The sequence below is a fragment of the Necator americanus genome, chromosome I (assembly GCF_031761385.1).
Source record: "Necator americanus strain Aroian chromosome I, whole genome shotgun sequence".
NCBI classification, from domain to species: Eukaryota; Metazoa; Nematoda; class Chromadorea; order Rhabditida; family Ancylostomatidae; genus Necator; species Necator americanus.
In genome coordinates, this window is record NC_087371.1 from 15,100,017 (window position 1) to 15,113,194 (window position 13,178).

The 13,178-nt window shown below is 39.0% G+C and overlaps 2 protein-coding genes across 2 annotated transcripts; both read right to left on the reverse strand.

Annotated features, from left to right (window-relative positions):
- Positions 1-253: 253 nt before the first annotated feature.
- RB195_005609 (uncharacterized protein) lies at positions 254-4,765 on the reverse strand (the record flags this gene model as incomplete). The annotated part of the gene is made up of 13 exons (XM_064178213.1): positions 254-292; positions 346-429; positions 494-629; positions 724-785; positions 895-1,065; positions 1,535-1,586; positions 1,712-1,833; positions 1,908-1,997; positions 2,066-2,224; positions 2,315-2,406; positions 2,477-2,556; positions 3,785-3,887; positions 4,696-4,765. 13 exons carry the CDS (start codon positions 4,763-4,765, stop codon positions 254-256), a joined length of 1,260 nt encoding a protein of 419 aa, XP_064035284.1.
- A 5,523-nt stretch (positions 4,766-10,288) lies between these two features.
- RB195_005610 (uncharacterized protein) lies at positions 10,289-13,178 on the reverse strand (the record flags this gene model as incomplete). Its single annotated transcript, XM_013443481.2, has 4 exons — positions 10,289-10,456; positions 10,718-10,855; positions 12,041-12,103; positions 12,927-13,178. 4 exons carry the CDS (start codon positions 13,176-13,178, stop codon positions 10,289-10,291), a joined length of 621 nt encoding a protein of 206 aa, XP_013298935.1.

A 13,178-nucleotide genomic window follows, 5' to 3' on the forward strand; every position in this document is an offset into this window, starting at 1 on the left:
TGCTTTCAGCTCACATCCTTTCGTCCGATCTTTTTTTTTTCGAACTATTGTGTCCCTCGAGGTGTGCTAAGTTTCTTTTTTTGGATAGGAAACTAAATATTTGTATGGAACTCGTTATTATTATTATTATTCTATTTTTATTTGAAAAGATCCAAATTCTTTTTTAGTGGAGAATTCTAATCCCGGCGAAAACTTGGTTTCCTTGAGCATCCACTTTATATACAGTATTTACATGTTCTTCGTGCCTAGATTGTCATAAGTCGAGGTCCTCGCAAGTATCCCATTCAGAAATCTAAAACCAACAGATAAGTTGTCTAGAAAAGAACATATATTGATAAAACGAACCAGTTCCCGATCGTCGAAATTTATCCGTGGTAGACTTTCCTTGACATCAAATCTACGATTGCTTGCTATAATAATTGGATGAGGCTGGAAGAAGAGAGTTAAGCAAGGTAAGAAGGAAAATCACCATAAACAGCATATTACACATTACCTGGGGCACGGGCGTTCCTTCCATAATGAAACGTGCTTGTTCAATGATATTCGAATGTGGACAATTGAAGTGAAGCGTTTCTGGAGGCATCCCGAGGTGCAAACCCAATGCCAATACCGAATGGCAGAAGTTAAACCTGAGGCTTTGAGACTTATCTCTTTACGAGGAAATAAGTAAGTAATATATATATATATATATATATATATATAATAAGTAAGTATGAGACACACCAGTCATTGTCTAATAGTTCCCTACTCCATCGTTCTCGTAAGGATATCTCGTGATGGGATAACTGTAACAAGAAGTACTTATAAGAACTGAACGCTCATTGCTTACAAAGATGATCAGCTTAAGAAAGAGGAAAAGAGTGGAACCAAAGAGCTGACGTAAGGATAACTCACCAAGTACGGTAATCGAAAATCGAATATAACTGCCAAGTTATTGACCAATTGAATGGAGTGCAGAAAAGCGGCAAAAGAGGATCTGAGGTCAATGGAAAGATTAAGGACGGAATCCGAAAGCGCTGTTCCTAGTCGCTCGCGAGCTGCATCTGATAAATAGGTGTCGCGAACCTGAAAAAGGGTATTTTAGAGAAACTTTACCAAACAAAAATCCTGTCCATAGGTACACTCGTTGACTAGTCAAGAAATTCATATCATAATAAAGGTGAAAACCAAGACTAAACTTTATTTTCTTTTAACGTTAAAGGAAACGAGATGATTATAGTAGTGAAAACTTTGGGTAGAATGAGAAATCTTAAAAAGTACTTTTGAAAACAACAGAAAGTAAGAAAGAAATAATGACAAAGAACACTCAGGAACGAATTTTACCGTAAACCAAAAATAGTACTCGTGCGGTACCTTTCGAACAGTTTTTGCCATTCAAAACTGTTATAACCCACATTAACACCTTAAATGAACAAATTACGCAAGGTACAGGTAGAACAATCTTTTGTAACATTGTAATAAAAGCTGCTGAGAATGTAGGCACAGAATACAGACTCAAAGAATAACTTAAAAGATTTACCAAGTGATGTCATACCTTAATCATAGGTCCTTCTTCAATTTGATGACCGCTGACTACTGTCCATTTACTAAAAAAAAAAGAACACTGTGATGCAAATCACCCAGCCACAAGTTTCGCTCAAATTTGTGAACAAAATAACGAATTCTGTTTGTTAGTTTGTTGACAAATTGGTACCTTAATGATCAAACCTACCCCGTCGCGCTAGCTGCGGTCTTTTTTGAGTTGGTGTTAGGACGTACAGTTTGTGCGATAACCTCAGACACAGGAAATATGGAATATAATGAACCACACAGAGATTTTCGCACGAGGGAAAGCTAAATAAATAGAAAAGTTATTTCGCAGACGAAAATAAAAGCTAGAGTTTAAAGAGTCACTCATGCAAACCTACATTTCTGTTCATCTCGTCAACTTTACCTTCCTTATACAACTTTCGTTTATTCATATAGGTCTCGTTAGCATCATGTTTTTCATAGTACGACTAAAACACACACACATAAAATGGAAAAGCCCGAAATTTCCAATTTCAAATAATTAGAGAAAACTCACCAGGACTTTGTTCGCATGCTTTGTGGTGGTTACGATCAGCTGTTTAATTGTGACCAGTTGCTCAGTCTTGGTCTTATTTATCTGTTTTTTCTCGTCGACCCATTTTCTCAAGAGCGTGATGTTCGCCGTCGTTGTGTTGATTTTAGCGCTTACCTCGGACTAAACACCTGTGTTCATCCCACGAAATGTAACTACTCAAAAAAGTTTGAAAAACGCAGACAAAATGCGTATAATAAATCGAACACTTACGACGTCTCCTAAGAGAGACTCCATTTCCTTCTCCAGATCGCCTTTTCTGTTCGATCGAATCGATATGTTTTCTTTACGAGAGTAGAATTTCACTGAAGACGTCAATGTTTTTGTGGTCATAAAGATAAATGCCACTAAGATAAGAATGGCAACTGCGCTCACACTTTTCCAGAGTGCATTTCTTACAAAAGCACTGATTCTTCTTCGTGCAGCACAAACATATCAGACGCTCACCCGTCATTCTAGAATAAAAATCGATAGCATTCACTAGGGTGAAAACAACGAAAAGATAATCTTCGAACACTACTCTTCTTGAGCAGTAGAAAATCGGACATGAGAACGATATGAGCTCAATTATTACATAATTGGGAATGTTTACAACAGAAAATAGGGCAGGAAGGAAAGATGGTACGAAACAAAATTAATGTCACTAAATGCTACAACTGGTGAACTAGTCACCATAATTTTAACCCATTTGAATTGGCTTAGCAAAGTGCGGATAGTAACTCACCAATGAAAAGAAGGAAAAACAGTTGTTTGCGGCAACAAAAAAAGATTGAAGTAGAAAGTATGAACTAAAGTGCTAACAAATCTCTTCAAGTTAATTTTTAAACCTTTTATTGGCTGATTATTTACATCCATGTTAGCAACATTTGTTGTGTCTCATTACATCTCTTACTATGAAGACAACAGTTTCTGTAGTAACATCTTCCAAGATTTTCACAATTTCAAATAGGTTGGACGAATTGCTGCAACAAAAAGAGTAATGCACGTCTTCAAATTAGTTAAGAGATCATCAGCATAAACTTTTAGCAGCGAAGGCAAATTCACGGGGCTATTGTATCCAATAACTGTTCATGTGCACTTGAAAATATGACATGAATGTGCACAGAAAAATGGAGTTAATTATTTCAACAAGGAGCTTTATCCTTGTTTCCCAATTAGAATCGCCATTAACGAAAGGTCTACAGAAGAAAATTGAACATCTTACGCCCATCTGCATCGTACGCTCAAATCATTTCATTTTGTAACGACTGATAGTCAGTTTAAATAGAAACGGAACTTAAACAAGTAACGTGACTGAGTTACACATTCACTAAGTGGGGTAAGGAGGCTTGGATCGTGATAAATACCAGAGTTGTAAGTTTGTCACGTTATATACTGATCAGTCGAAGCATTAATGGTTCTGTTACGGTTCTACATGTTAATTCGTGACTATACATATCCCCTCTTCCCGATCTAAAATAAGCATGAGCATGGTGGTATTCAATTACAAATGTCAAGTAGGTCAAACGCTTGAAATATATAGACCACGCAACTGCAATCCACAGCCGGAAGCACTTCTATCAACGCATAGGTTAAAGAAAACAAGTGCCCTGATAAGAATCGGCATAGTTTCCCTTCCGGCCACAGGTTAGTTGAAAAGTCTAATTCCAAAAAAAAAATCACTTAAACAGTAAATTTACATACGTCCACACTGGTTTATGACGTTGAAAAGCTTCCAACTTAGTAATTACTCCGGGCGGAGTGTGTACAAGATCTCGTGGAGAGCATATCCCTTCTGAAGGGTGCGCTAAACTAAAAAAACATTCAAAAATTGGATAGCAGAATGATCAATGACAAATGATTAAACAAAAAGTGAAAACAAGAGCGAATCATGAACAGTATTGTAGCATGCATAGCAAGTAATACTTTCATCAACCATTTGAAGCACTAAATGTTAGCGTTTTAAATTTGACGTCAAAAAAAAGCTTCCGATGTGCCACGATTTATGATTTACGCATACCCATTTCCGTGATAGTGCTGCGTACAGCGAAAGGTACATGAAAAGGCCAAAAAAAGTTGGGTGATGATAGAAGTATAACATCGATGGGATTGATTTAAACTTATGAGAAACATGCTACTAACGAGACCACGTGGTGTGAAATAAGAAAAGTGCAGCGACATCTTAAAGGATGATAAATCTAAGAAAGAGCAAATAATTTGACGACGAATCTAAGAAAGAGCAAATAATTAAAGAGAAAGAAGGTTTTACTTGTAGTCACGATATCTATGATTCTCAAAATCTCAACCGCCCAAAAAAAACCATCATCGGCTCAAACTATTGCAAATATCATATCATCATCAGCTCGTCGAATTAGTTCTTGAAGGCAGCAGATTGGAAGCTAAATATATGAGAAGAATTAGGAGAAGGCTTCCGAACAAGGATGACACATCGTTGCGTTTTATGCCAAACATCAATATGAACAATAACAAGAAATCGCATCGGACCAGCTGTTTATACGTGGAGCACGTCAGCGCGCGACAAGTTTCGAATATATCATCTCATCATATTTATAGCAGTTCGAAATCATTGATGATTACAAAAATGAAGAACCCACCCGATGATGAACTGCATCCAATCGATATCGGACGAGACCGCCCGCCAAGCAGAACTCGATCTGCGAGCATTGTGCGGCCTCAAGGCTGAAAAACGCCAAAGAAAAACAACTGATATGGACAACTCACTGCAAATAAAAAGGACAGCAATCGCAACGGTTAGAGGTTATTACACAATACTCTATTCCCTGGTAGTTGACGCGAAAAGACCACAAAAATAAAAACCTGCTTTACTTCCTTTTTTTGCGATGGCCTGTACTCACAATTAGATTCATTTTAAATGTGACTGTGACTGATAAAATGAAAGCTAGAAAACCCGACAACTAAAAATAACTTTAAGGACATGCTCTGTCGGCCGGTGACAACAAGTGCGACAGTAGAAACAGGAACTCACAGTGTCACCTGCAAAAACAGCTGACATTTTGCACGTGATTTCCAGTGTTGTGCAGTCAAATTACGCCAAAATACACGAGAACTTGTAAACTTTTCAATAGTTAATCACCTGTTCTTCATAGGAAGACGTCAGTAATTGTTGTGTCGTCAGTAACTAGTATGTGGTTAAAAAACGAGTCGAAATGAACTCTACACATTTCGGTTCTCTGGAAGTTGATAGCGTGGCCGCGGAACGTAATCCTGGCCATCGTCCCTCTCCCGTTCCCATCTACCGAGGCACACTACACCAATTGTTTCTTCATTATCACTCGTCTGCCAATTATTCTAAGCTGTTAAGGATTGGAATCCACTACTTTTCGGATCCTCTAAGAACATATGCACATCCATTGATATAATAGCAAGGAAGGAAGGGAAATACTTTTAGCGTAGAATGCTAGATAATAAATGATGATAATAATAATAATGGCAGCTAAGACCTATATGAAAAGCGATGACATTTCACTTGCCCTCATTTGAGTTTTTTTTCTTTTTTTACACAGGTTTCTTATCAGAGCAACACATAAATTGTTGTGCAAGTCACATGCAAAAATGAAAACGTCACAAACAATCAAAAAAAAAAAAAAAAAAACAGACGCTCTGTTATGAAACATGGGGTCAGTGGAAGCCTTCCTTTTTTGTGGACTTAATTAATGATCCGGTCAAATTTACCTGGAAATGCGTCTCATCAGCGATTTTGTACTCTGTTGTTATTTTGCGTATGTGTTAAGTGCGCAGCGGACGTGAGTTGTAGTAGCGACCTCTAGAAATTGCACCAGATGTAATAAATTATTCAATAATTGTCACTGAATTCCTTCAATGCTTAATATTGCATAAAATTTTTAATTGCATCCTCGTAACATTTTTTCTGCTGCTATAAGGTTCGTATCCAGTTCGCGCTATTTTTTAAAATCTACATAAACTCTTAGATTGCACATCTGCTGTATTTAATGAAATGGCGAATATGAAAGCAATCCTAGCAGCTACCCGCCATATTGAGCTCCTATGTGAAAAAAAAACAGGATTTTGGAGGTCTGGTATGTCTAAAATTGAGTTGGATACTTGAAAGAAGTTTCTTCTTCAGCCAGACACTTGACTGTGCTTATAATCGTTTGCTAAGAACCTCTATTCCGAAACTTGGTTCCACAAGTGACAGTCGTTTGTTGGTAAATAGCCCATTGACAACGTAGTCGTTGTGCGGTAACCGTAATGAATACTGTGATCTTCAAAATGCAAAAGGTCTTCCGTTGCCGGGAATCGAACCCGGGCCTTACGGGTGAGAGCCGTAAATCCTAACCACTAGACCACAACGGACACATCACTAAGCATCACAAGCTCCTCTACAGACAATAGAAACTATAGTCATATAGAAATCTATAGTCTATAAATCAAATCAGTCTATAAATCTATAGTCAACCTATAATATCCTACAGAAGCTCCTCTATAGAAACTAGTAGATCAAAGAAAACAAATGGGAGAAGATAGCGCCATATGACCACTTTTGTAATCAATTGTATTCATGTATAAACCTACTACGAAGGAGTTCCAATAAGTCTATTCTTTAACATCAACGGAGTTGAACGTGATCCTTGTTTTGTGAATCTTACTGGGAGGTTACGCAGAACCCAGCTGTTATTTTATGTATGGATGACACAAACACAGCAGACTTTGCAAATTTTACTTATACCATCTGAAGATGTTGAAGGACCTCTTTCAAAATCGCTACCAAGAATTTAGAGGCGAATGTTCCAATTTTTGCCCGGACGACCGTGCTGCAGCGAGTCACGTGCAGCGAAGCAGAGAGGTGCATGCAGGCAGGAGGAAAGACGCGAGTGAGTGCGCACGCGTCGCAGACGTCCGGTCGAACATAATTAGCTGCGACTACAACCTTCCTCGAAAGAAGTTTTTCCTTTTGCTGTACATATTGTCTAGTTTACAGTAGTATTCTACTAATATTTGTTAGATCAAAGCTCATGCCTTCTAACCAGCAGTTCCTACTCTTTCACTTCGATTTTCAATAGTACGAACCTGTGCTGATGCCGTAATGATGTCATTTGAACTGAGATTCACTTCTAACAACTGCGTTTCTCATGATTAACGATAGAAGTCTCTTAGTATTCACTTAGCAGGTGATCGAGATCATAAGAAACAATCCAGTGCAAGTGGACGAATCAAAATCCAAAACAACAGCAGCAAGAGCTCTAAGGCGGGTCCTCTTTCATATTTAGTTGGAAAACTTTAGAACAAAAGTTGACTGAGATCGTAAAATCCTATAGAGATGTAATGAGGAGTTTCTTCTCGAAAATATCGATGACATCAAGTTGAAATAAAGGAAATCGTCTACGGACGTCGTCCTATAGGTTTAATAGAAAAATGGAACGTTTTTGGGTGCTAAACGCTTGGCTGTCCCTTATTCTGCCACAAAAGCCTCGCAGCACTTCAATGTTAGTGGATGGCAAAACAAGGTCATCCTATTCAAGGGTATCTGAAATCATTTTTGATACTGATCTTATTTTAACGAGTACGCATATTCTGTGTTTGGAGTAGACTGAGAGTATTCTGGAAAGCGATTAAAGAAGTGCTCGAAGCAGCGCTGATGCGATTCGTAATGACATGAAGCTAGCTGGCATCCACCCTGATCAAACACACGATCGAGCGAAATGACGTCATCTAACCACACCCCACCACTTAACGGGACAAACGTTGAAAAAGAAGTGTGTTCTCTGTTTCGCTCAATTTTCTCAAGAGAAAGTGGTCTTCATGAGGCGTGTCTCTGGCAAAATCGCGTGTCCGTTGTGGTCTAGTGGTTAGGATTTACGGCTCTCACCCGTAAGGCCCGGGTTCGATTCCCGGCAACGGAAAACATTTTGCATTCTGCGCCGACATGCCACAGTTGATGAATCTCAATCAACTAGAAGATTCAATCCTATCTTTGTTTTTACTCCCAAATCTGCTCTCGAGAACGGAATAATGAAGTTTTCAAGTTTCCAAGAATATCAAACTATATGAGCATAGTGAAAGTTAAGCATATCACCCCACGAATCTGACGTGATGGATTTCCGATGGTCGATGACTATACGGGATCCTAGATTGCAGAAACGAGTGGGATCCCGCTCATTTCTTCCTGATCGTCGTAAAAATGGCGCGATTTTCTACAACGAGTTCTATTGGAGCGCGCCAGCCTTGTGCACGCGCCGCATCTTCCGGGCTGTTTGTTACGTCAATTAGGAAGAAATGGACGAAATTATCCTCTTCCCCATAATCTATGACCTCGTATAGGCATAACCCACCTAAAACCCGCACCACCCAGACTCGTGGGGTGATGCCTTTAAGCGGTGTCTAAGACCATTCCACCCTTAAAATACACGAAATGTAAATGCGATACCATCCAATGAACGAGTTTTTATTCTAATTTCGTACTTTTCCACCTTAGTTAAGTAGGGTAACAAACCTTTTCCCGTGCATCTACGCTACTTGTACACCCTATCTATCTAGTTCAGCAAAGTAAGCGAAAAAGAGAAAGAAACGTCCCGGTATGTCCCTTAATGGATTCGATATGCTATCCAGATATGGAACTTAGACAGATTACTTACATTATTCGTCCTTTTCTGTCTCACCAGAGATAATTTCAGACTTTTTCCTCGATTCACATATGCTAACCATTCACTTCCCTCACTCAGCGCTCGTTTCCGGTTCATTTGTCTGTCAACGCCGGTTCCCTGGAGAACGCCTTCTGTTGCTGACGATTCACATCGTTTTGTTTTTGTTGTAGCCGCTTCAGCATTGTTCAGTTGCCACCTGTCACACTCTTTCATTCGATTACGGTACTCGTTCACCTATGTCGAATTATGACAAATTAGTAGTGCCTACATGGTTTTTGACTGCACGTGATTAGAACATCAGAAGGAAAGCACAGAAGCAGTCGCATAATTATAGTAAAGAGGCTGGTCTCCATTTTTGGAGTGAAATCTAGTCCTTTAAATAGGTTTGTAACCATCATAGATAGACAAACTCGGGGTTATTTTACACGAGAAAAAAAATCGTTTCTCCAGAACTCACAATCTCAACCAATAGATACTGCCACCGCAGGAGTAAACCCCAACATGTAGGTTGGATCGCTAAAAACTCATGTTTATTAAAGATTGGTGGTTGTTCTTGCTGAAACTTTGAGACCGCAACTGCGTACTTGATGAGACATCTGTAATATTCTAGAAATTACAATAATTTCCAATCTCACAGAAGAAACTAATCTCTCCAGTAGTTCGATTTTGCAGTAATGCAATGTGTGGATAACTTGTTCTGAATTTGCGGACTAACTCGGCTGCGCAAAAAAAAATCATATCTCCAAATGCAGGAACGTCAACCAATTTCTTGATGTTTGGACCGTTTGGTTTCCTTTTAAGAGATCATTATCAAGATCGAGAAGTATAGTATCTCGAATAATAAATATAATTGCGCGAAGCAGAGATTTCTCTGAGTCTCTGACGTGTCAGAAATACTGCAGAAAAGCAAATTGATCGGTGGCAAGCGAAGCATTGTATTCTTCGCCGTTAGCAAATTTTGAAACAGGTCTATCTAGAAAAGAGGAAGGGAAGAGGAGAGAAAAGATAAGAAATCAGAAAAACGTACCAAGTCATGGTTCTATAGATGCACTGTGGACGCAATCGATTGAATATATTCACTTATTGTAAACCCGTGGACATAACGAAACACATAATAAAGCAAGTATTTGGTTGAACAGCAAAACCACGTAGAGAGGACCTGAGGAAACCGATTAAATACAGTAAACATGAGAACACGCGTAACGGTTATGTGACATTTGTGACATATGGAACTAATCGATAACCGATTTCAAGCAGAATATACTTCTAAAAATAAGGATAAGAATAGCGATAGGAATAAGATACTAATCAAAGCTGTACACTGACTATGAATGACTCGGCGAATTATGGGGATACGGTAATGGAGGGGGATTACTGTACACACGAAAGCACTAAATGGCATATTAGGATTGCACATTAATGACCTGAATGGATTTTGAACCTGACATGGGAATTGCTCAAAAAAAGGAAATTAACTAGTATAACTACAGAATAGTGCAAAGGAACTAGCGATCAATAATTTGCGAAGGCAATGACTATTCCCAGCTTCGATCGACTTCTTCGACTACGGCTTTATTTCCCTCTCACTTTTCAGTACGGTATTGGTCGGATCCTGCATGGCAGCGTTAATTGACTCGGATTTAATCTGCTGTTTTATGCTAGTTGTCGGAAGATGTTGGCGGGAGAATAGCAACAATTGTAGACGAGCAGTTTCCGATTTAAGAAGAGCGACCTAAATTTTCTTTTGTGCTTAAAAATACCATAACCTGCTTACAAGGAAAACACCTTTTACTTCTAATTTATACCTCCACCTCAAAAGACGGTTTGCTTCATTGCGAACACCAACGCATCGTGGGGACTGGTCCTTATGAATATATTACCTCATTTTCACCGCTAATATGTTCACGGAACCAGTTCTCGCGATACTTTCCTTCCCTGTAGCTTGCAAAACTTTCATGCATACTGTAGAAGTAAAACAATAATTTGAGCACACCTGTCCTCGAAGTTGTCCATTTTCTCGCTCCAACTGAGCAGCTCTTGCTGCAACCACTTCCTCTTTAACTCGCCTCGCATCCCTAGATCGTTTCGCTGCATCGTTATTTCGTCGTCGGCGCTCGTAGTATGCGTCATCCTGAAAACGACAGCTTATCGTACAGGTATAAGCGTTAAACACACTGAGCAGATCACACACCACTAACCAATACGTTTAGCTTACAACATGAGCAATTAATCCCTGTCCATTGAGCGTCCATTGAGCGACAGTTGTGCTCGTCTTTTTTGTACTAGCAGTGACCTCACTGCGCCGAACGATCAGGTAGCAGTTGCGCGTTCAGCCAAAGAGGGCAACAATGAGGTCAGCTGAGGTGTGCATTACATACGAATAGCGGAGCTGTGACTGATGCATTTTAAAGCTCAGAACCTATAAGACTAAACTGGTTGGTGTGATGCTTTGTTATTCCTATCGTTTCCTGTGAATTTCCAGGATTGCTACTGTTTCCTTTCAGGTTAGGAACATGTGAAAAGAAGTACAAATGTCAGTATTTTTCTACATGCTGTTATATTCTGCATTGCGCTGTGTATAACTCTGGAATATGTGGATATCAAGAGTATTTTCATGTGACATCACTTTTGGGGCTGACCTCAGCCAGCTCCTCCCGCTTTCCCCTAAGGAATGGTTAGAACGGTTTCCGAAAAATACTTGAAGCCATTTTTTGGAAAATGTTCGTAATCATTCCCCTGAAAGTCTGCTTCAAATACTTTGAACCCTTTATCTGCCTATTTTTGCAATACCTTCCTTTCATGATTGCTATATGTAACAGTGGTAGTTCTAAGGGCATCCCCGATTATTGATTGGTTTGTGGGAAATCCTCTCAGTCATCTGAAAGTCTATTTTTCTCCAAAAGTTCCAGAGAGCCAGAAGTGGTCAAACATGCGACGCGACAAACCGTCATCTACAGTCTGTGCATTGCATAAATAGTGATTAGTAGATTAGCTTCTTTTCGATCGGAATCTGGATTCTGTTGTGGTATTCACAGTACGCATTACCGTATCCCTAAAAAAATCCCTGGATGATTAGCATTCTCGCATGCACCACACCGCGGCGCGTCAATCATCCTTCGTCTGCCCTTCGTTGACCCCGTAGTGAGCAGTAATTCTGACGGATTAGAATAGCCGACGGTAATTACGACGGCACAGTTGTATAAGAATGCAAGGGCGTAACAGTTGGCCACCGAAAAGAACGAAACAATGGGATTTGAAACAAGAATAGTAGTTAGGAGACATCACCTAGAACAGCAACAGCGTAGGTGGCGCTTACCTTTTTCTCGTCAGGAATTGGTTTTGCAATTTTTCGAATAGGTGATGGTTGAGGGCTCGATAGCTGGAAACTATGAATATAGTTTTAAAACAAAATATATGATTAAGAACTAATAGTTAGGATACCTCCCAAGAAATTAAAAGAAATTAAACAAATTACAAGAGAGTACAAATTGTTAATACATCTAGAACATCAACGTCAAACAACCTTCCGGAATGACAAATAGTCCTTCCCTTCCAGAATATTGTTATTCATTGATTAATTTTATTTTTGTTAATAATGCTGTTAATTTTGTTAATAAATTGCAAATTACAAAACAAGAAGAAATTAAAGAATACTAAAACAAATTATTAACTATTAAATTAAAACGGGCTACTTTTTTTATTTTAAATCAGTGATTGTTATTTTCCTTTTGTTCTAAAAGCTTTCTAGGTTATTTAAATCCTTCAGTGAGCACCACAACTCATTATTATTTAGTTATTTTTCATATCTGTATGCATGCATACATTTTCACTTTCTAATATGCTACTAAACATTCAAGGGAGTACATATGAAGATCGTAAAGATCGGAAATTGGAATCCCTCGCACTGCTTTTGCAAACTGAGTGAAGTTTTTCGTGGTCAAATCTAGGCTGCGATGGTTCTTTTTTGCAGCGAATAAATTCAAGAATTTTCCACTTTCACTGAAACTAATTACTAAATTGATAAGCATCAAATGATTAGGCTCCGAATAATATAATATATTTCAATGCATCGAAAAGATATCCCCACACTATCTATAGAAATATTTATGGAATGTAAAAAAAAGAACTATAAAATGTACATCAATTAATAAATGCTTATTATTGTCAAGTATTAGTTTCTATACTAGAAAGGTGTCGCTTACCTGTGTAGATGAAACCGTACTGCTCTGTGACAACGGACTGCAAGGTGAGTCAAGCCGGGCTTTCTTCGGCGTTGCAGCCGCTTGTGGTTCGGCAGCGGTAATTCCCAGTGAAAGTGGATCGACCATGGCATTTCCAAGCGAGAACGGTAGCGATGTCATCATCGGATGCGGCAGAAACGACGCAAATGGAAATGCAGCAGGAATGCCGGTCGGTTGCCGGATCAGCGCCGACAACGCGCCATGCAAATCCAT